We start from the raw sequence: 25,008 nt of genomic DNA on the forward strand, positions 1-25,008 counted from the left end.
AAAAAATGCTACTGAAAGCCCCCCGCGATTATTCGATAAATAATCGGCCGATTAATTGATTATGAAAATAAGCGTTAGTTGCAGCCCCTATAACCAATCTTACCTTTCTGGCAGTGACTGGAAGTCCAGCAGCGGTAGCTATAATTGTCATTAAAGCTGGTCCTGAAGCACTGAGGGTTGTCCTCCATAATGCCAGGGCACACATCACCACACTCTTTGGACAGCTTGTTTCCAGCAACGAAGTTATTAAACTCTGCATCCATAATGAGTGACCAGTCCACCGAGTCGAGATAGCACAGCTCTGGGTTCTTCTCGATTCTAATGGCACCTCGCGTGATGTTCCTCAAGTTGTATAGGCCGATGTCCTTCAGGCTGGTCATCTCAAAAATGACCAGGGCGTAGTTGTAGAAGAGGTTGCGTCCTCGGATGACGCTGAGGTTTGGGAAGAGTGTGCTGAGGCTGTCAAGGCCAGCTACACGGAACAGGAGTAGGTAGTCTGTGACCATGGTGAGCTTTGGGAAGCTAAGCATGCGAAACTCCTGATGAGGGTTGTGGTTTTTATCTCCTATCAGGAGGATCTGCAGGTAGCCCTCCACCACCGTGCAGTTCTCCAGCTTCTTGAACTCACTGATGTCATTGCGGATATCGATGTGAGGACCACAGACTGTTGGAAAATAAGAGAGAATACAGTCAGATATTTGAAACTGGAACAAACTTGGATATAATTATTGGTATTATTATTGCTATTTAGGATCTCACGGTTTCAAATACTTAATTATAGCTTTCCGTCATATTTGAAAAGCTAGGTTTTGCACAAGAGTTAATGCTGGTCAAAAGGACAACAGTAAAAGTTGTATATAAATATTTATACAGTTAGTTCCGAGCCACTAATTTCATTGGACGAGCGGTGTTCCAAGAATGCTTGTTTAGTATAAACACACTGAAGTTTCATTGTCTACATCACTCTGCTTGTCTGTGTTCCCAGTGAAACGGTTACTACAGTAGAGTTAGAAACATCATCATGGCAAACGATACATTTTTCATGCATATAACTTCTGACTTTAAACACAAAATCTCGGCAGCTGAAGATGAAAAGGAAGAAGGGAAGCCAATTTCACCACCAATTTCACCAGATGTACAAATCACTGTGAGCTAGCTACCCAGCTAGCCAAATGGCTATTAGGGAGTGTGACTTCTTTGGGCTCTATTTCCGTTCACAGAGCAAAAATAAACGAATTATTTGGCTATATTGCGTCCGAAATGTCAATTACTCGGTCAATTTATTTATAAAACAGTTGTATAAAAGCAATATTGGACTTGCAATCATGCTGTTTGACTGAATATCAGCACAACTGCGATTATTGGCAGGCTTGGGCCTACAGCCGAATCACAGCCATGCTGATATATATTATAACCGCACTCTTGCTCATGCGATATTGCTTAAATATATCCCACTGCACAGATCCACACTTTGTTCACACTGCACACAAAGGGGAATTATAGCTTTTGTTCCTCTTTCTTATGAAGTGGTGCCAACACACAGAGTCAGCTAAGGCAAACCCAGTGTGGCAATTCAATGTGTTGGGAAAAAACAGGCATTTATGTGGAGACTCATGTTCTCTGTATAGTTTTGTGGGATACAGGATCCAAAAATCTTCTAAAAAAATGTTTTTCACCCCAAATGACCCCAGCGTTTAAAAAGGCTATCCATGTCTATGTGCCACACAAAAAGCAACCTGTATGCAAAACAGGAGTTCAGAGCCAGAGTGTTCTCATTCATCCACTCGCTCACAAAAACCCACAAATAAAACACAGGTTTTTTTTTGGAGAGTTATATCTGCTTTATGTGATGTCTTTCCAACAGCTATCTGCAGCAGTGACTAGTAGTCATATAGCAGTCCTGGTGGACAGTCAAGCCAGTGTGTGGCCAAAAGCTCCCACAGTTTGAATTAGGCAAACAGGCTGTGATATTGTGCAAATTAGAAATCATGGACTGAACAGTACAGGATTTATCTTAACCAATGGAGATTATAAAACCACAACTGCGAAAGATCAGATGATATAAATAACATGCTATTGGCTAAAACAAAAGAATGAACATACACCAAAACAAAAACAACTTCATAAATGTGACTCTTTAAAAGAACATATCTCTCTGCTGGAACTCAGTAGAACTCAATCGGCACACAAAATACGCGAATAAGTGCACTCACTCCTTGGGTTTTTTTGTGTTCCTGGCATGGTTGAGCTAGCATCATGTATCACATCCAAAACACTTTACATTACAGCAGCATTAGAACACAGGGCAAATTTACACATAGTCCAAACAAGTCAAAATCTATTATCTGGTGTCTTTTCCTTCTGTGTTATTTCTCATGAGGAAAAATCTCAGCAAAAAAAAAAAAAAAAACCACACACACACACACACACACACACACACAGACACACACACACTCATCTGATAAGCGAACAAACCACTATGACAGCCTGCCAAGAACATGAATCCGATTTGACGTTCCTCATTCACCCAGCTTGCCCAAAATAGTGAGCACATTGTTTATTAAGCTCCTGTCAGCCTAGTAAGGGCATCTAAATTTAGAACGGAAATGACTGCTCCATGAGAAAATAGTATTTGTTTCTCCTATCACGGCACGGCCGTGCTCGGGAGCCAGGGAGTTGTATGTCCCCTTTGTTTCGTTCTTGGATTTTTTTTTGTTCTCGTTTTCTCTTCCTGCTGCCAGAGAGGAGGAGGACGGCTGGATTGGCATAAACACAAAGACTAATTTGTTTGTTGGTAAAGAGAAACTCTGCTCCTCAGTTCCTGTTGGATTCATTAATAAAATCAGACCAGCATTACATGAATGAAACGGCCCAGGAAGTATAGCTGTTTATCTGCACATGCAACGAATTAATCTAAACAATTCCGCTCAAACACATAAATTACCAATTATTGTCTTAGATACACTGTTATATAGACATTTAACAAATGTCTCTGCATTGGCAAGACTGTGCAAGCTGCCTGGAGCCAACTGACACAGCCATGTGCCCACCAGTTGACCTCTGCCATGAATCCAACAGTGATCCGAGGCCCGTTTCCCAGCTCCCATTCCAATCTCATTCCACTTGTGGAGATCCAGCTCTTCCGCAAACACTCGCCCAGCAAGAAACACATCTAATACCCCGTTCTCCAGTCCCATTCCACAAGGATTGCTTTCAACACAAAGGGACATCTTTGCATTTGTATAATTTCCAACCATTGGTTATTCCAAAAACTATTCCAGACTTTTCTTTTCCCCATTTATCCCACAATGTTTTAGGCACTGACCTGGATCTGTCTGTGAGACATTTTAAGCAATGTAAATATAATAGGAAGCGTGATGGAGAAAATAAATCAACAAGTGTCTTCTTACTTTTTATTTCAATCCCTCAAACTCTCAAGACCTGTCGAGAGTCCTCATTCTTCTAACTATGTACAATTCCAATTACTTCCATTGTAGTTACTGAATAATTTGTAGTAGCTACTTTAAAATGGTTTTAATCACTCAATCACTTAGCTTAAAATGCTTAGATTAAAATGCTTTTAAACACTCATTTAAAAAAAAAAATCAAATTTAAGAAGTTGTTTCAATAATCAATTTTAATGTTTAGATACACACAAAATATGCCTTTAATTGTGAAGCTGTGACAACATTAACTGCAGTGTATAAATGCTAACAGAACCAAAATTATTGCTATTCTAAGGATTTGCTGATTTATTTATTTGAACTTATTTGAGGTTATGGGAACAGCACAGAAACCGATCTCAAACAATGTCTACATAATAAATAAGTGTTTATTACTCACCAGTAAATTCACATTGGGATATAAATGTGATATGCATTATTTAACATTATACAACATACAAGTTGTAATTCTTGGAGGCGAATTAGCCAAAAACTAAAATCCTCTTGTCGCTCTCACACATTGGCCATGAGACTCACATATTGGGAGCAGATCTCATGGTCTCATGCCAAAACTTTCAAATCTAACTTACAAATCTCGTTACAAAAAAAGTCAGGCTAATTTTAAAAGCATATTAACCGATATATGAGAGTTTACTGCATTGATTTTATGTGATTTGTTCCTGCTTAGATAACAAGTAAAATCTGAAATCTAACTGGCTGAGCCTTCCCTCTGTTACGCTTAGATCAGCCAATCAATGAGACATGCTGGTGGCTCATGTAACTGACTAATATAGCTGTACTGCTCACATCTGAGCTAGCCATTAAAAATGTCCAAGTGAAAATTTAGTGGTGACCATTTATATAATATGCAATTGTTGTATAATCTCCTGATTATGGATGTACTCATCAAGATAACCTGGAGAGCTACAGACTATACTCTTGACATTTGCAAAAGGTCTCTTAGTTGTGCTCTCCAAAGACGGCCAAATCTTGAACAAACGTCACATCAATGGCAAGGAGCACAGCCAGAAATAGAAGACAACGGCAGATATGGTTTTGTTGCAAACCATAAAACACTTTGTGGATATTAGAGGCTTTATAAGATGTAAGTAACCTGCTTTAGTTTGTGTTGTGCAGCTAATATACTTTATAAAATCGACCTCTCTATGCTGTGCAACATGAGGGATATCTTACAGCTATATGCTGGGACTACATCATAGTGTGTTGTGGCAGAGAATAATAGTACAGTACTGTAAATTTCCCTGCATCTAACTGGAGTGCTAAAGTAATGACATTCACATTAAAACTTACATGACAAATTTACAGTATTTCCTGGCACTGGTAACTGTTACCAGTCAAGTACAGCAGTGAATTAACAGAATATAATTCAAAACATATTTACAGTAAACTACTGTAAATGAAATAAAATCCACTACATTTGCATGATGCTTTTATCAAAATCAACTTACAATTACAGCAGAGTACAACTGAGCACTTGAGGTTTGAGGGTCTTGCTCAAGGACCCAAATGTGATACTGCTGGGATTTGAATTCATGACCTTGTGATCTGTAGATCAAAATCTTAACCACTGAGCCACAACTTCCCTCATCAAGCTTTCGCTTATTCAAACACCTCTACCTATGAATTAACTCACACTAAAAGATGAACTTAATATTTTACTAGCATATAAATAAAAGAGGGTTTGTGTTCGTGTCATCTAAAATCAAAGTCATTAAAGTAAAGGGCAAAAAAACAATCCACAATTTTCAGATGCTGGCAAATATTTACACTCCTTCATAAATATTAGATATCCCACTATTCAGTGTGGTTTTGGGTATTTTACTGTAACTAAATTCACTGTTGCAACTGCCCAACCATTTAAAGGACAATACTGTAAAATAAAAGAATATTTTGATGTAAAATACATTTAAGTGAATTAGAAATTTGTGATATGGTGATACATATCATAGGATGAGAGAAAAGTGTATATTGATAGATATTTTCCAATATAGAGTAGTGTATAACGCCAGTGTTGCAAAAGCCAGAGATAGGAGCTACTAGTGGTGTGGTGTAAAAAAACAAGTAAGGGGACAAAGATGAACTTAATCTTAATGACGCAAAGTGAAACTCCCCACAGCACTTGGACACAGAACAGGCATCAGCCTAACTAAAAGGTGTCAAACTTGCACCTAAAAAGGGAGGTAATTCTGTTATTTGGTTTCCTGAAGTGTTTTAATATTTACTTTTGATATTTTGTATTCATATTGTTCCCATTTTGGCAGGGTTATGTTTTTCTTGTTCTCAATTGTATAAGTTCTGTTCAATGTCACTTCCAAATAAAAGGAGAAAAAGAAAAAGTGTCTTTCACTGGTGTTTAGTTCACGTTATCAAAAAGCAGTCATGAATGCATATAGTAATTTCGTACAGATAACTTTTTTCTTCAGTTTTAGAGGAAAAGTAATACATCATTTCAAGATATATCTATATTGTCCGTATCACATTTCAGACAAAGTGATGTAAGTGTGTGTCAGTACAATTATTTTTGAGCGTTAGCACTTTTGGTAGCCATTTTTAGTAAAATCTCACACACTTGAGCTTGAGAGGCATGTAAAAATTAAGGCTTTCCTGAATTTGACACCACTGAAAGCAGCGATAAGGTCAAAGCAAGGAAATCAATCTTTTTTGTTTGGTGTATTCAGAGATACATGAGATAAGAAGCATAGTGCGCAACGGTAAGTCCACACCCTTGCACTCTCACACTCTTTCACTGCGCTCATTAGCAACATGAAGCAGCAAGGAATCTAATCATGGAATCGAAAGGCTGCGAGTAGCACTGTCCACTAGATCAGGAGTCTAGACCCCACAGAGCTCGGAAAGAGCAAACAGAAACCCAGGCGTCTCTTCCTCTCAGCACGCTATTCACGCTGCTGAGCAAACAGACATATCGGGAATCCAGTATCCACTGTTTGCGTTTGATAACCTGACCCTGGCTTTCCGCAGGAATCTCTGAAGCAGGGCAGGCTACGAGGGTCCCCTCTGTGTGATCAGTCCGTAGTGCACCTGAGCAAACATGGCTTTTATGAAATGATTCACAAGTACTTCTCGGGTGCTCAGTAGGAATGTTAGCGGAAATTCACAATTTCAACACATCTTGGCTGTTACTCCAGCACAAATATTGCCTACATGTCTGAAGGTTTTTAATCATCCAGGGCATGCTGTTTGTTTAGTAGTAGTAGTAAGTCATGATTAGATTTAGTTTGCCACTCATTAAGGTGATTAGCTTTGCACTGTAATAGTAGGGTGCTTTAACATTGCATCATTTAATCCATTTGAATCAAAAGGTGGTGTATTTTCCTCCTTGGTCCTGTTCATTTAGGCAAGTGAGATTTGCACTCAGGTGCACACCACCATCTGAGCAAGGGGGTTTCATTCTGGTTCCAAGTGGACTCTAGCATGGTTTAATTGCAATAAGAAAAGATCCATCCATCTTCTGTACAGCTTATCCTACACAGGGTCGCATGTGAGCCTGGACTCAAGTAACGAGGTGGGGGACACCCTGGACAGGTTGGGCACAACTGCACATGCATTGACAGACTATGGACAATTTGGAAATTGGATTTTGGACCCATTTCCACTGTCTCCTGTAGAGGTCAGTACGGTCAAACTCACCAGGTGGACTAGGACAAGGACCATACATATGAGTAAGCAATGTTAAGAGGTGAGTATGAGGGGATCCTCAGGGTCCATAGAAACCGGTCTGGAATTTATTATTGCAGTCACCTCTGCCATGAACTTTGTGAGAATCACATGCGTGATTCTTGACTGTCCCAGCTGAAGCATCTTCAAGTCCAAGATCTTTCACGTTATCCCGATCATCCGCTCCCACACTCCGCCCATGTGGGAGGCATGGGGAGGGTTGAAGATCCAAGAACATCCTTGTTCTGCAAGAAAACACGTCCCTTCATCCAAGTTGGAAGGGATGTTCAGTTCTCTGGGCAGCTGTGGCTCAGGTGGTAGAGCGGGATGTCCACTAATCGTAGGGTTGGAGATTCGATTCCCGGCCCACATGACTCCACATACCGAAGTGTCCTTGGGCAAGATGCTGAAACCCAAGTTGCTCCCGATGGCGAGTTAGCACCTTGCATGGCAGCTCTGCTACCATTGGTGTGTGAGTGTGTGTGTGAATGGGTGAATGAGACACAGTGTAAAGCGCATTTAAATGCAGACCAGACCATTTCTCTGCACCCACCCACTAAATTTGTCCCTCGCTCCAAGCGTAACTGCTTTACCAGACCACGAATGTCAATGAAGAGTCTCAAGGTGTTTATGAAACAAGATGTATCCATAAACTCTATTACCTCAATATGGACAGCTCTCACGGTTAAACAGGTGAACAACACTGCCCATCTCTTGTTGTTCAGGAGTCTACCTCTATAGTGTGGCGGGCAGAAATGGTCCAAGGACCAAATACGTTGGTCCATATGCAAGTAAAAGGGGGTACCTTTCGTACAATTGGAGAAGCGATTGTACAATTGGAGAAGCGATTCAAACGTTCTGAGACTAAGTTAAGATACCTTTGTTAAGGTAATGAATGCTGCTACTTTGGGAGTTCGACATCTGCCATAGGATCGATGAGGTCAAATGGGCCTGAGGTGAGGTATGTCTGGTTCGGGCAGGACAACAGAATTTTGTTATTAACGCAAAAGTAGGAATCTGCGTTTCTCATTATGAATCTAACCAAGGACTACTTTGCTGTGTGAAAAGAAGTTCACACTGTCAAACTCGATATCCATCTCAGACATTATAAGGTCAGCCAACTGCACAGCCAACACTGCACTACAGAGCAAGGCATGGGATGCTCAGCTCTGGATGGGGGGCTAGCTTGGCTTTCTCCAAGAAGAAGCTCATCTTGCAGCTCCCATCCGGTCTCAAACTCCTGAGATAAGTCACTGCAGCAATAGCCAGGACAGAAGCATCTGGAAAAAAAGCTCTCTCTTCAAAGCTTCTGAAGGGGAATTTTTCGTTTAATGTCTAGAGATCTGGAGATGTTGAGCATTCACAGTAGAGAGGACACTGTGTCCTCTAAGTGGTTTCCTATCACTTGATGACTGATATGTGAATGTATCAGTTACAAGATTCCAACTAACTCCAAGGTAGGCTGCACATGCACTGCGACCTTGACAAGTTTCATTTCTCTTAGTTTACTGGCCTGATCATCTAAAGGAAATGTGTCCATGACCTCCTTGATGTTAGAAGCAATTTTGTTCGGCTTCAAATTGGAACGTGCCACGGCTGCTTGGGTCCTCTCGAGCAGATCAATAGCAGCTGCCACAGATGGTAGTGATTAAACAGTCATCCACGTAGAAATCCATTTCTACAAACTTTCCAACCTCTACTCCGAACTGACTCAGCCTCTTTTGCTGCTTGTCTGAGGCCATAAATTGCTACAGCAGGAGAAGGGCTGTTACCGAAGATGTGGACCTTCAAACTGTACTCGATGATGTTCTTCTCTGGGTCATTATCTTCATACCAAAAGAACCTGAGAAAGATCCTATTCTCTGGCTTGACAGGGAAACAACAGAACATCTGTTGTATATCCATAGTGATAGCTTCTGCATCCTTTCTAAAGTGCAAGAGCACACCAAGGAGTCTGTTGTTGAGATCTGGGCCTTTCGAAAGTACATCATTAAGCAAAACACTATTGTACTGACAGCTTGAATCAAAGACCACTCAGATCTGTTCTGGCTTCTCTGGGTGATAGACTTCAAAAAGAGGCAAATACCAGCACTCATCTTGCTGCTTAAGCGGTGGGGCTATCTTCATGTGACCTTCTCTGTTCTCCAGGAATGCGAAGAAATGTTCTTCCATGACAGGTTTCTTGGAAAAAAAACGCTGTAGAGATCTGAAGCAATGTGTGTCTTGTTGTTCAGTAGGCGTCACCTCTGAGGTTTGAATGGAAGAGGGGCTACCCAGCTATTCCTTTCATCCATGTAGAAGCCTTCCTTCATTATACAAAGGAAAGTCAAATCTTTGATGCACAGCTTCTCATCATCCTTTGTTCTCTTGAAGACATCCCCTTCTACATTATGTCCATCTTCTTCCCATACAGGCCTCTTCACCGGAACCATAACTTGAAGACCTGGGGGCTTGTCACAAACATTCTCCTTGATATGATAAGCATTAGGACTAGGCTTGAAAAGTGATTGCTGGCCACTATCCAAGGTGTTGGTGAACCATTGGTGAACACTGACTATCTGGTTTGTGCACCTTGCCAAACAGACGTTACCCACTATGACCAAGGTCTAACTTCAGAGCATATAGGGCTTTGTGGGGTCTGTTGATGTACTTGATCACTTTATGTACTTTCATGATGTCTCTTCCCAAAAGCATCATGATTGGAGCTACCAAGTCAATTTTCGGGATCTTTCCTGCAATACCCTTCAGGTGTGGATGATGAAGAGCAACCTGCGAGGTGGGTATCTCGGAGAGATCATCTGGGAAGTTGTAACACACTAAAGTAATTAAGGAAGGTAGAGAATGAAAGACTTGACAATCAATGGATGCCACTTGAAACACATTCACTGACTGATCGGCTTGAAGAGAAAGGGCAAAGCTAGGATCATTCCACATTCTGGCTTGTTCTACAAAGTTAACAAACACAGAAAAGAGGGGAAAGGGAACTCTGTGTTGTTGTTTGAACGTATAGCCCAGAGTCATCCACTTATCTTGTAAGCTGAAAGGTAGTTTTTGCGCTATGCCGGCTATGCTGCGTGCGGTGTCCAAACAAGTGAGACCCAGAAGCACTCCCTCAGATCTTGCTACTAGGAGCTCCATGAGTAGGTCTCATAATTCTCTGAGTTTCTTACACTCTTTATTCAAAATCTTTGGGGAAATCTCTAATCTCCTGAGTGGTGAACTTTCAAACAATCATCTAACCGTTCCCAAATCATCAACAGACCTCTGTCAGGGTTTTCCACATGCACCGCTTTGATGCGTTTCACCTGCTCTCCAGAATCTGCTCATAAGCACTTGACCAACAGATCCATCTCCTCTTTAGCTGTGAGATTGAGTCTTAGTAGCAGTGAAGAATGATGCTTTCCATGTTCTGTAATTCTCAGGACGTTTGTCAAATTGTAAAAGACCTGTGGAAAAGATTTCTCATCTAGCCGTGAATCCGACGAGGTCACGTATGTCTTGAATCAAATCACTGTTTGCTGCGGCAAAATTGAGCATGAAGAGGTGGAGTTGGAGCGCAAGAATTGACCTGCAGATAATCGTGAGCATTCATAGCCGCATCTGGTGGCTGCACGTTGGGGTGCAACAAAGTGGCTGAGATCATCGGGTGGTCTTACACAAGCAAAGTAAGGATCCTGTCTAGTTCCTGACAAAGGGAGAAAGCTTTACTCTCTGTGATGGCTTAGAATCAGATCCATCTGGGTAGAGGACATATCTGATAGCTTCCTCAGATTGTTTATCTTGGATATGTGTTTCACTGTCAACGATGTTCTCTGAAACTTCAACCCAACTGCAGGAAGGGAACCCAAATGCTTTGCATTTTGGGTTATGGGCAGCATTTTATTGTAGATGCAAGCTTCATGGGTTACCATGAAGGGCAAACTGAGCCAAAGGACATGTGTTCTGGATATTTACATACATATATGTTTTATACACACATACACACACATATATATAGTGCCAGCTAAGTCCTTTCTGCATATCTGGCAAAAGCTTGTTTATTTTTTCCATCAGTATGTTTGTTGTTCTTTTGCTTCATCTAATTGTGTGTGCAGTGTGATACCAAACCAACCCAAATAGCAAATAAAACAAAATGATAAATTACTGACTTAGAAAATGGTCTAATATGTGTGAAAATGCCCCTAGGGACGTTAAGCCACTCAACTGAACTGATGAAGACCCTTGAAAAACAGACGAAAGTGGCTTCCACATATTGCAATATGCCGACTCAACATTTTCAAAATCTCAAAAATACATCTTTACCAATTAAGTACAGTTACAGTAATGACACTTCAATATTAATTAACTGTTAATAATTGCAATTATAAGTTGTGAGAACTATACAATTCTTAATTCGGAGAGAAAAAAGTCAAATCGTTAATGAGATCAATATCTCCCTATCAGAAGATCCTGGAAGCATTTATGAGTAAGTAACTTTTCTCAGAATAGAACATTACTGTCTTTGGCTGGCCTCCTGCTGTCTATTACCTTCAAGAGAGCTGTAATGTTTTTATCTAATATAGAATCAGTATTTAAGTCTAGTATTTGTTTGTGTCTCTGGTCAGTGATTCGATCCAGCGCATTTCTAGATGAATAATAAAAACAGCAGAGTTTATCATCCATTTGATCCAATTACAGCAAATGTTTTGCACTGGACTGCTCCCAAGGGACGATTGGATTGAGTAAACACCACTCTCACGTGGAGAGGCACAAAAGCAAGACCCTGGCTTCCGCCCAAAAGAGCTTGCACCTGCCACCTCAACTGAGCTTAATCCCCCCACATGCTAGAAGTCATCTGACCACTGGGCTTGTGCTACACTTCCCTTCAGTGGCCCTCACATCAAAAGCATGAGCTCATGTGTCAGAGTCCTGCTACAAACAACACCCATTCCACCCCTTCCCAATCCCTTCCACTGCTCTGTCTGCATTAACCCCTTCGCTACAGTAGAGACAAGACATCACATCAAACTGTCACTCAAACCTTATGCTCTATGCCACTAGGGAAATATGTCTGCTGATAACATATAACACTATCATATGGAATCAGAACTGCCTCGTTACAGATAAATGAACACATACTCAAAAAGGTATTTTATAATGTGTAAACAAAGTGTTTTTCTGTGCCAAAAAGAAAAAGAAATAAAATGTCAGTGTGTTTGGTTCCTGTGCTCCTTTTCAATTTTAATTTCCTATTATTTATTTAAATGTTCTATTTTTTACATTTCAATTTGTCATTCTTTTCAGTCCTTTGATTTTTCCATTTGCCATTTTCATAAGCAAAGGACTAAAAATTAAAGGTTCAAATGCAAATTAAAATACAAAATGAACCAATGGCAAAGTGAAATGCACTACAGAAACCTGGGCAAAATGGAAAAGTTGAAAATGGAATAAATTGCAGGCTGAAATGGAAAAAAATACTGATAATAAATCTTGATAAAAGTGCCCTTTTAACATTTATTTTCAGGTTTCTTTTTTTTGCACCAGAAATCCTGTATGTACCTCTGTATGGAAGGCTTATTTCATCTGTCATATCCATAAACATATACTGATTAAAGTGCAGAAATGGTGCTGTGTGATGAGCTTAATAATAATAATAATAATAATAATAATAATAATAATAATAATAATAATAACAACAACAACAACAATATTAATAATAGATTTCACATACAACTGAATTTTCTGCCCAAAAAACAAGGACTAAACAAAACACAGGATGGGGTAAACAATTACTCCTCTAGTAATTATAATTATAATATGCCAATGTTAAACTTTCAGTAGGATGGATTAGCTCTTGTATTGAAGCATGCACTAATACAGTAACTGTATAAAAATATTACAAACAGTAACAAATACACAAATATAAACTTCCTAAATGTCATATGTTGTAAAATGTCCATAACAATACTGTAATTACTGAATATACACACGGGTGACAAGTTAAATGAAAAGCTGGTGGCTCTCTTATGCCATATACTTTGTTGACATGGTTTGGGTTTACTTGCTCCCTTAGAGAGAGAGAAGGGTCACTGCAAATCAATACACAGTTATTCTGACTGATGATGAATCATTTCTATCCTGATTGGACTGCCGTCTTCGAGGATGATAATGCTCCAATCCTCATGGCACAAGAGCTCACTGAGTGGTTTGATAAATATGAAAATAACGTACACTTCCAGAGACTTGCTGAATCGTTGCTAAGACACATTGAAGCTCTTCTGGAGGCTTGTAGTTGTCCAACACCTTTCTAACACACTATGTTTATTTTCCTTTAATTTGTCCCTCATCTGTATACTGAATACCAATGGATGCATATACATATCACATACATGTAAAGGTATGGTTTACTCATACAAGCACTTATCAGTTGAATTGAATGAATGACTTTTCACAGGCAAAGTAAACTACACATTTCCCATTCATTTACAAAGACAGGTTCAACCTTAACAACCCATCTACCATGTGCTCATGAGCTCAGTTTATTTAAAAATAATAATAATTTTTTTTAAAAATAATAATGAAAAAAAAACTTTTGTTGTCCTCACATGAGAATCTCATCTGCTTGAAAACTTAATTGGCACAATAAATAAAGCAGAAAATGAGTTCATGCTGGGGTGAATCTTAGGCAGTCAATAAAACACCATCAAGGATGTACCATACAGTGGATATAAAATAATCTACACACTCCTGTTAAAATGGCAGGGTTTTTTATGTAAATAAATGATACCAAGATAAATCATGTCAGAATCTTTTCTACCTTTACTGTAAAATTTTTTTTGGGGGGGGGGGTAAATAAACTTTTTTTTTTTTACAATAAACTGGTTGCATAAGTGTGCACACCCCTAAACTAATACTTAGCTAAAGCACCTTTAGATTTCAACACAGCATTAAATTTTTTGGGGTAAGCGTCACTCAGCTTGGCACATCTTGACTTAGTAATATTTTGCCATTCCTCCTTGGAAAAGCATTCTAACTCCGTCAGATTGGCTGGGCATCTCCTGTGCACAGCCCTCTTCAGGTCACCACACAGATCTTTGATTGGATTTAGATCTGACTCTGGCCGGGCCATTCCAAAATCTTGAAATTATTTTTGTGAAGTCATTCCTTTGTTGATCTGGAGGTTTGCTTCGGGTCGTTGTCATGCTGAAAGGAGAAATTCCTCTTCATCTTAAGTGTTTTTGCAGCAGATTTTTTTGTGTCAAAACTGTCTGGTATTTGGAGATATTCGTTGTTCCCTCCACCCTGATTAAAGCCCCAATTCCAGCTGAAGAAAAGCAGCCCCAAAGTATGATGCTTCTGCCGCCATGCTTCCGCATGGTTATGGTGTTCTTTTGGTAATGTGCTGTGCTTTTTTGCGCCAAACATATCTTTTTTTTATGGCCAAAAAGTTAAAGTTTGGTCTCATCAGATTATACCACATGGCTTTGGGAGATTTGCCAGCATACCCCATAAATTACTGCAATTACTGTCCTGTTCTTAGTAATGTCACGGTCATGCCATATTTTCTCCACTTGTTAATTATTGTATTCAGTTTCCCACAGTATATTCAATGCCTTGGAAAAAAAATTGTAACCCTCTCCTGATTGATATTTTTCAACAATGAGATCCCGTACCTGCTTTATAAGCTCTTTGCAGCCCAAGGCTTTTCCAGTTGGATGTTACCAAGAAGATGTCAGGAAAATCCTATAGGAAGAGCTGTACTTTATTTGGGGTTAATCAGTCACTTTAATATATGGCAGGTGTATACTAATTAGTATTTAACATGAGTTTGAATGTGATTGGTTAATTCTGAACACTGCCACATCCCCAATTATAAAAGCATGTGCACACCTATGCAACCAGGTTATTGCATTTTTTTCCACCGTCTAAAATGATTCTTATTGTTTTTCTCTTTAATTTATAGGTTACAATTTCAGAATAAAGGTAGAAAAGATTCTGACATGATTTGTCTTGGTTTAATGTTTTTACATAACAAAAACCTGCTATTTTAACAGGTTTGTGTAGACTTTTTATATCCACTGCATATAGTTAGCATGCATTTGTGCTAATTCTGTTTACATGAATACCCTCCATCAAAGCTACAACGAGCATGGCAACTAGCAAGCTAACTTAAATAACTTGCAGTTTTGACTGACTTACTTATGAATCTGAGTTCACCCACTCACGTTTTCTAAATAATAGATATGCTCGTATTTTGCTGAAATAATACGCAAAATTGCCCTCTTCATACAGGAATACAGTTAGGTCGATTCCTAAATACTGTCTAATTGAATTCCACTTAGGATTTAGCCACAGAAAAACAGTGGTTGATATGTACCTGTTTGAAATTATTACTTACTTACATTCAAGATCACTTAACATTCAAGGACACATACTTTCTACTGTTTTTTTAACCGAAAAACTGATACACAGTTTTTAAAAATGTTAAAAATTACAGTATGCCACTAATGACACACTTATTCAGACCTATTTTCCTATATCACAATCATTCAGGCCAAAAGTTCCAAGTTAGGCAACAAGATGCAACTATGTAAATATTATGAAAATGCAAATCGTTTTTGACCAATGAAATTTGTATACAATTTTAGCACTGATATTAATGCAGAATACCAAGCTGTCTCTATGATCTTTTTTCATGACTTAAATATGATATGTACTAAACAGTTCACCACTTCTTTAGTCAGCAGTACTCTAACAGCAAACACAACAGTGAGTCAGCCTGTAAAAATGAAGCCTGTCCTCACAGTCAGCTATACTGCACTATAGAAAACAATGAAACACGTGAGGAGTGGTTCATTTTGGCCCATTAGGCTAAATTACTTTCCTTGTATTTGATGGTGTATGTGTGGTTCATAGATTACTCACAAGTAGATAATATGATGTCCCTGTTTAAATTAAAAGCCGTAAAGCTCATCTAGGTGCTCAGCGGAGACGCTCTGCCCGCTGCAACCACTTTGAAGGCACAAACTAGCACAGTGACACAGATTCAGTGACTCACACTCTGCCCTGGTATGCAGGAAGAGCAAGTACAAATGCTCCCCCATGTCCCAGCCTCACATCTACCCCCTCAGCAGAGGCAGAATGAAGAGGAGAGAGAGAGAGAGAGAGAGAGAGAGAGAGAAAGAGCGTGTCTGACAGTCTGGCCAATGCAGAGTGTGTGAGTCATAAGAGCAGAGGCCCACACAGTCTCAGTCACGAGCAGCAAAAACAGAACAAGAGCCCAGAACTGCAGAGCTCAAGGTAGACAAAAGGTCTGGAGAGAAAGAAGAAAAACACTCTGCCTTCAGAATGTGTCACTTTGGTGACAGCCATTTCTGCCCATATTTTCAGCTGCAGTGGCTATACATGAAACCATAGCACAATGCCTACCTGTATGGCATTTCAGAACCCAGTGATTAGACTAGGGCTGCAACTAACAATTTTTTTCATTATCGATTAATTGGCCAATTATTTTTATCGATTAATTGGGGGGGGGGGGGGGGGGGGTGACTTTCAATACCATTTTTCCATTTATTTAAAATAAAATCCTGAATATTCCAAATATAAACTTCAGCGTATAACTTTATATACACACACATATACATAATATTGGACAGACAGCTGTGTAAAATGTGTGTATATATGTATAAGTATTTATGCATTATGGATGCACAAAAAGGCACTGATAATTAAACTACAGTCAAATTAATTTAAAAAATTAAAAATAAAAACTTTCACTGGTACTGTTACTCACTGTTTACTTTGATAGTACCGTTTTTTAATTAGACATTACAAATCTTACGTGCGCTACACTGCAAGTGAGGAGCAACATGACCTCGTTACAAACAGGTCACTTACACATTGCTCCCATTATAATAGACAACAGAATTGACACTTCAAGCGTGCAGATACAACATATAATGACAATAAACTTGAATTAAACTAAAACATTTAAGCAACTCGCACCAATTTCCCTAACCCCTCACACACAGTGGAGCATTTTGGATAGAAACATAAGTTTGTGCTCGTGTAGCACTGTTGTGCATCCGTGCTACACAAGCTCGGCTTTTCAAAGTTTGAAGGTTACAGTCTTCTTCACAGTATTTAATATAAAATACTCCCCTGCCTTGGAAGACGTGCGCAAATCAACTAATCGATAATGAGACTCGTTGAAAGCTGTTTTCATAGTTGATTTTTATTGAGTTCTTCTATTAGTCGTTGCAGCTCTAGATTAGCCCATCTGAAATAAATGTCCAGTAGAACAGAATACAAGTTTTCGATCTCGCCTCTCATCCACAGCGAGTTCAGAATTCCAGCTAAGGAGTCAGAGTGGCAAACTAATGACCAATCCTGAAGTACAGCAGAGACATTTTTCTTTAAATACTGTGTGTGTCAGAGTATGACGGCAGCCTGGGTGCCGACTCACAAGTCAAGCAGCCCGGCAGGCCAGAGACCGCCTGCACGAACGGCATAGACCGGCAAAACAGTCCACAAACTCTCCACTCTTCTGATCAACAAAACCCAGTCTGTTTCCCCTGGCCATTTATTTTTACATGTTCTATTTTCAAATCCCAGAGTTTCTCCACTCCCTCTCAGTTAATGAACCGTGGAGTCTTGTTTGCCATAGAGTTGGGGGGAAAAAAGTCATGGAAAGTTTGCTGCGGTTTAACTTGAAAGGGGGCTAAATTACATTTTATTAGTCTGACCAGATTATTAAAATGAACAGTATGAAAAATGTTTATGAGACTAATGAGGACTTTCTAATGGAGCATGGCCATTAATTTAACATTGAATATTTCAAGGCCGATTTTACCCGACATGGGTGTGAACATTTGGAGGAAAGAGGACTATATTTGCACAGCGGAAAACCAGGCGATTAACCCTGGTAGTCTCTTAAACAAAAAACAGTAATAACGTTAACTTGTCTGAAAATACACTTTTGTTACCAATTATATATACACAGTTATTCATTTATAAGAATCCAAGCATATAGCTAAGCAGTTGAGGAACCTTGGCCAAGGATCCAAGTTCTCTGGCAATCATGGGATTTGAAATCACTTCCTATCAATCACTTTTCAGTAAGTGCTTTATCCTGATCAGGTGGTTTTGCTCTGATAAATTGCCCATAGGTGTGAACGAGTGTGTGCATGTAAGCCGCTTTGCAACGGACTAGCGTCCCATCCAATGTGTATTCCTTCCTCGCACCCAGTGTTCCCAGGATAGGCTACAGATCCAGCACCTTCCTATCACTAGAACTGAAATATAACTGCTCAGCTATCACTGCCATCACGAGATTGTTACATTACAGGACTTTAATTGTACATTACAGGATTGGTACATTACAGGACTTTAATTGACCATGCTTCCTCTGTTAGGTCCTTCAGCAAGACTTTTAAACCTCAGATGCTCAAGTATATCCATGTAAATGCAGATGTGAAACACTGAACTGATTTCTGAATAGCCAATAAACAACATAGCAAAGTATTTTTGTCATATTGTTTTAAGTGTTGCGACTTTCTTAAAATTAACAGGAAATTAGAGGCAAATAGAAAATCCAATCAGGGCACAGTGGCTTAGTGGTTAGCACGTTTGCCTCGCACCTCCAGGGTTGGGGGGGGGGTTCAACTCGCACCTCCACCTTGTATGTATGCGAAGTCTGCATGTTCTCCCTGTGCTTCAGGGGTTTCCTCTGGGTACTACGGGTTCCTCCCCAAGTCCAAAGACATCTGTTGTAGGTTGATTCTCATGTCTAAATTGTCCGTAGTGTGTGAATGGGTTTGTGAATATGTGCCCTGTGAGGGATTGGCACCCTGTCCAGAGTGTCCCCCACCTTGTGTCCCAGGTCCCTGAGGATAGGCTCCAGGATTCCCAGGACCCTATGTAGGATAACCGGTTCAGAAAACGGATTTATGGAGAATATCACATTGGACTGTAATCTTTCAATGTTTATATCTGAGAGAAAAAGTTGTAATTAATGAAGTTTATAACAGCATTTTGCATAACCAGTCAGGTTTGTCCTACTACCTGTAGTCCAGTAAATCAAACCATAGACAGTGCATCCGGATGTTTTGTTATGTTACAGCCTTATTCCAAAATGGATTAAATTCATTACTTTCCTCAAAATTCTACAAACAATACTCCATAATGACAACATGAAAGAAGTTTGTTTGAAATCTTTGCAAATTTATTAAAAATAAAAAACAAAAAAAGCACATGTATATAAGTATTCACAGATTTTGCCATGACACTCAAAATTGAGCTCAAGTGCATCCTGTTTCCACGGAGATGTTTCTACAACTTGATTGGAGTCCACCTGTGATAAATTCAGTTGAATGGACATGATTTGGAAAGGCACACCCCTGTCTATATAAGGTCCCACAGTTAACAATGCATGTCAGAGCACAAACCAAGCCATGAATTCCAAAGAATTGTCTGGAGACCTCCAAGACAGGATTGTATCGAGGCACAGATCTGGGGAAGGGTACAGAAACTATATTACCATTGTTTTTTCTGCACCACTGATGGTCCCAATGAGCACAGTGGCCTCCATCATCCGTAAATGGAAGAAGTTTGGAACCACCTAGAGCTGGCCGTCCGGCCAAACTGAGCGATTGGGGGAGAAGGGCCTTAGTCATGGAGGTGACCAAAAACCCGATTGTCACTCTGACAGAGCTCCAGCATGTCTCTGTGGAGAGAGGAGAACCTTCCAGAAGAACAACCATCTCTACAGCACTCCACCAATCAGGCCTGTATGGTAGAGTGGCCAGACAGAAGCCACTCCTCAGTAAAATGCACATGAAAGCCCGCCTGGAGTTTGCCAAAAGGCACCACTCATCACCTGGCCAATACCATCCCTACAGTGAAGCATGGTGGTGGCAGCAACTCTGTGAATGTCCTTGAGTGGCCCAGCCAGAGATCTGAAAATGGCTGTGCACCGACGCTCCCCATCCAACCTGATGGAGCTTGAGAGTTCCTGCAAAGGAGAATGAGAGAAACTGCCAAAAAATAGGTGTGCCAAGCTTGTAGCATCGTACTCAAAAAGATTTGAGGCTGTAATTGGTGCCAAAGGTGCTTCAACAAAGTATTGAGCAAAGGCTGTGAATACTTATGTATATGTGCTTTTTTTGTTTTTTATTTTTAATAAATTTGCAAAGATTTCAAACAAACTTCTATCATGTTGTCATTATGGGGTATTGTTTGTAGAATTTTGAGGAAAATATTGAATTTAATCCATTTTGGAATAAGGCTGTAACATAACAAAATGTGGAAAAAGTGAAGCGCTGTGAATACTTTCCGGATGCACTGTACATGTACTGATTAAAGCCAGGCTGTGCAGAAACAGCTCAGTTTCATTCACAGGCTTAAATGTAGATGTGATGCAGATGTGATAGGACTGGTTCAGTAAAAATGCATCTTGTATATAAAAACCAAAAGGCTGGAAAAGTAAGTGTTACTAAAAAGAAACAGCTGGAGGAACATTTTGCAACTAATTAGGTTAATTGGCAATAGGTCAGTATTATAATTGGGTATAAAAAGAGTATCTTAGAGAGGCAGAGTCTCTCAGAAATAAAGATGGGCAGAGGTTCACCAAACTGTGAAAAACTGCCTATTTTTACTAACACTTACTTTTCCAGCCTTTTGTTGCTCCTGTCCCAACTTTTTTGAGACGGGTTGCGGCCATCAAATTCAAAATGACTTCAGTAATTTTCACTAATTACTCAGTTTAAACATTTGGTATGTTTTCTATGTTCTATTGTGAATAACATGGGTTTGAGAGATTTGCAAATCATTGCATTCTGTTTTTGTTTACATTTATTTAAATTTTGCACAGCATCTCAACTTTTTTGGAATTGGGGTTGTACAGTAAAATACCGGGCACCTGGGTTTCTGGCATAAATTGTGAAATAACTGCATAGTTTAGGTGTCACCTAGCTTTGTTTTTCAGCCAGTTGCAAACACATATCTGGGTTGACGGTCTGGAACGAAGACGAGTTCCCCAAAACAAACCTTTCTATCAAAAATAATAACTCCACACAGACAGTAACCCACGATCAGGATCGAAGCAATGCTATCCGCTGGGCATGAATTAGAAATTATGGCATGACATTTTGGCATATGTGAATATCAAGTGAGACTTTATACCAACTGTAGTTTTCAATAACCAGTTTGTTCAGCCTGCTCCATTTCTTTTTTCTTTGTCCTTCTAACATTCTCGCAGTGAAGACAGTATGTGTAAGTGATATGGTAATGATATAACCCAAAACAACTACACTTCTTAGTGACAAAAGTATTTGGATTTGAGCATTCTTTAGGTACATGTTGAAAGCCAAATAACATATCATACCATGAAGCAGCAAACAAAAAACAAACAAAAAAATCAACCAAACAAACAAACAACAACAAAAAAAACCTTTTCCCAGCACAACAGAAATCTTTTTGAGACAGAGCTATCCAACCTACTTAACATGATGAAGTGAAGCGTAACCCACTTAAAACTGCCTTTGCAATGCAAAACTTCTCAACAACAAAAACTCACTACAGGATGCGTAATTCCTCCAACAAACACTCTACAGTCCAGAATCACACTCAAGCTAGAATAAATATTCGATACGTTCTGTTAAAGATGATATATAGGCCACATCTTCCAGAAAAGACTGACTTCCTTTAATTAGGCTTGTATACATGTAGTTTACCACACACCAAAACACTCCTGTAGCCAACAGCCCTAGGTGTGTGCAGCAGACTGTGAAATGCCTCCATGGTCTTTGTAGTTCTCCTTCACTTTTGTGTATAGTTTGGTTCATTGCTTCTCAGATCCAGTTCAAAGATACACGTTTTATCAGCTCCTGATCTATCTTGATTACGACCTGGATCAAGTGTTTTGGCAGATCTGCCTAAGTGATGAAAACGCCATGTGTATTCTACCCCAGCGCGAGCAGTGAATACCTGGTACAGGTGTGATGACAGCAAAAACATGAACCATCTGGAAAGCATGTTATGTAGGTTACTGCTGCTGAATACGGCTCTTGAGATTGTATTCAAGCCTACAAATGAGCTAGTCCGTGGTTTTGCGCAACGACGTTTCAAGCGTACGAAGCACTGGTTGAAAAACAACAACAACAACAACAAATCAACAACGTAGGCTACTACAGAGGAACTGAAGTGGCTAAAACTGGATGCACCATCAGCACTGGCTAGCGAGGAATACCTGCATCACACAACCAGGCCTAGCCAAACACTTCGCCACACTCCATGTGTACTGGATGCAAATTTTAAACATTATGAAAAAAATAACATATGTATTTAAGAAAATAATTATAATAATAACCGTCATAAATGGTCTGAAGCAGACTTACTCTCTCCAATCTGTCCGCTGGCGGAGTGGCGCATCGTGCACACACACAGCACCAGACCCCAGAAGAAGGTCGAAATATTCCTCGTCGTTCCTGATCTCATTCCTGTCGCATTCAACGCTTTTCTGATAAACAGAAAGGCCTCGTCCCACACATATAGAAATGTAAAATATTTATATAAAACAGCACACCGATATGAAACCAAAGCGGCTCCGAATCGTCTTTTTCCTAATCAAAAACAAATCCGCGTTTTCAGTTGCGCTGAAGCAAAAAATTCTTCCTCTTGAGAAAACATTCAGCTCGATGAAGATGAAGATGCATTATTATTCCTGCCAGCGACTGGGACATCTGAAACGTCTCGAACCGTGTATTTCACACCAACGACAATCCGCATCTTCAGCCTCCATTTCTCGGAGAGAGACAGGGCGAGAGAGAAAACAGAAAGCAGTGATAGCTAACTTCACAGTCAGCAAACCCGAATCTCCCTCATCCAACACTGAAATCCTGTCTGCACACGGAGAGGTGCTGGTTGTTTTAATGAATTCACCCTCGACCTAATTGCAGTGAATCCCAGGGACGTGTGAGGAAACAACGAGCTCAGGGTTCAGCCGAGGATGACTTGGATAGGCTATGAATGAAAAACGTAGCCCTCCGTTCAATGAGCTTCCCAATAGGGCGACATCGAAAATATCCGCCAGGACAAAAATGGTTTCGACCAACTGCAACTCCTCGCCTTCTCCCTCCCTCCGTCTGCGCTCGCTCTCACGACCTGCTTTTCCCCCTGCAGTAGAATTAATCCCTTTTAACACGGAGCTCTTTGGGTTTGCTGATGATTTTCCACGTCGACTGAAAGAACAGATTGTTTTTGTTTTTGTTGAGGTATTTTTATTTATTTATTTTTTGTACAGATTGGCGTTGAACGTCTCTGCAGCGGCCCAGACTCCTGTGATCTCTCTCTGCTGCTCTGAGGATCACCGCTGTAAACAACACTCTACACACACACACACACACACACACACACGTGTAAGCGAGAGCAGGAAAAAACGGAGTGGAGTATTCATGGCTAGCGTGGGAATCCTCCATTAGCACATTTAGAGAGTCACACACCGCTGGGCTCCATGAACATTACCATCTCTTCTCTTTGGAAAAAAAATCAAGTGTTTGGGATCTCTACTGTACACCTCTCATTTTTAATGCACATTTCATTCCACCGTGCTTATGCATTTCCTAAAGCAGTTAGTGTATCATGTGGCATGGAGGAGCCAAATGAGGCAGATTTCTGAAAACTCTCTGCCTCACAGACTGCTCCGATCACTGGAGCTATTTTTGGATGAACTTGGTTTGTAAACAAACCTGACAGAGAACACTTCCAGTTCATTTCAAACCTGCTGAAAAAACAAAAGCAAACAAACAAAACAACAACAACAAAAATATATAGAAACACTCACAGAACTTATAATAGTTTCCACTACAAATACAATTACAAACCATCAACTAACCATTAAAAACATTATCATTACTGGTCCCTAATGGTATCCATTAGACATAACATGCCACCAAAAGAAGGCAACAAATTACCATTAGAGACCCACATGGACCATTACAGTTTCCATTAAAACCATAACAATTCCCATTACAAATTCTATGAGGGTTACTATTGTTTTTTTGTTTGTTTGTTTGTTTGTTTTAATTCCTGCAGGGGTGTTATTCTGTAAGGCTCATACAACCTATAAAGAAAGTTTGGATGAAAATTGATGCAGAATTCATTAAAACAGCTTGTGATGGTTATGCTGAGAAAACCCCTGGCAATCCAATATGAAAATAGGGAGGATTAAAAAATAAGGATTTGATTACTATATAAACACAGACTATTGAAATGTCAAGGACATTTAAGTATTATCTCTATCAATAAGTGTAACTGCTTTCACACAATATGTCACATTTATATAGCGTTTTTCTAGACACTCAAACGGGGGGTTGTCTCGTCAACCACCACTAGTGTGTAGCATCCACCTGAATGATGTGATGACAACCATAGTGCACCAGAACACCCACCACACACCAGCTATTAGTGGAGAGGAGAGAGTGATGTAGCCAATTCATAGATGGGGATTATTAGGGGGCCATGATAGAGAAGGGCTAGTGGGGGAATTTCACCAGGACCCCAGGGGTGTACCACATACTCTTTTTTACCATAAGTGTCCTTGGATTTTTAACAACCACATAGAGTCAGGGTCCCAGTCACTATACTGGGGCATTAGGACCCACACAGACCCCAGAGTGACCCCTTGCTCGCCTCACTAATACCACTTCCAGCAGCAACCTTAGTTTTCCCCAGGAGATCTCCCATCCAGGTACTGGCCGGCCTCAACGCTGCTTAGATTCAGTGGGAAACCAGGCAAGAACAGCAGGCTTATATCATATGGCTATGGCATATGATATAAGACTACGCCTTGACCATTACACTGCTGTGAGCTATAATACTATGTAAATATAAA

At 39.9% G+C, this 25,008-nt stretch overlaps 1 protein-coding gene across 1 annotated transcript in view; it reads right to left on the bottom strand.

The window, feature by feature from the left end:
• igf1ra (insulin-like growth factor 1a receptor) overlaps positions 1-23,492 on the bottom strand; it is a 115,832-nt gene extending 92,340 nt beyond the window's left edge. The window contains exons 1-2 of the mRNA XM_017466474.3: positions 22,514-23,492; positions 104-664 (exon numbers count right to left, since the gene is read on the bottom strand). Coding sequence (XP_017321963.2) covers positions 104-664; positions 22,514-22,613 — 661 coding nt within the window. The 5' untranslated portion in view covers positions 22,614-23,492. The remainder of the gene's footprint in view (positions 1-103; positions 665-22,513) is intronic.
• Between the last annotated feature and the right edge of the window lie 1,516 nt (positions 23,493-25,008).

This window comes from Ictalurus punctatus, chromosome 4, assembly GCF_001660625.3.
Source record: "Ictalurus punctatus breed USDA103 chromosome 4, Coco_2.0, whole genome shotgun sequence".
NCBI lineage: Eukaryota > Metazoa > Chordata > Actinopteri > Siluriformes > Ictaluridae > Ictalurus > Ictalurus punctatus.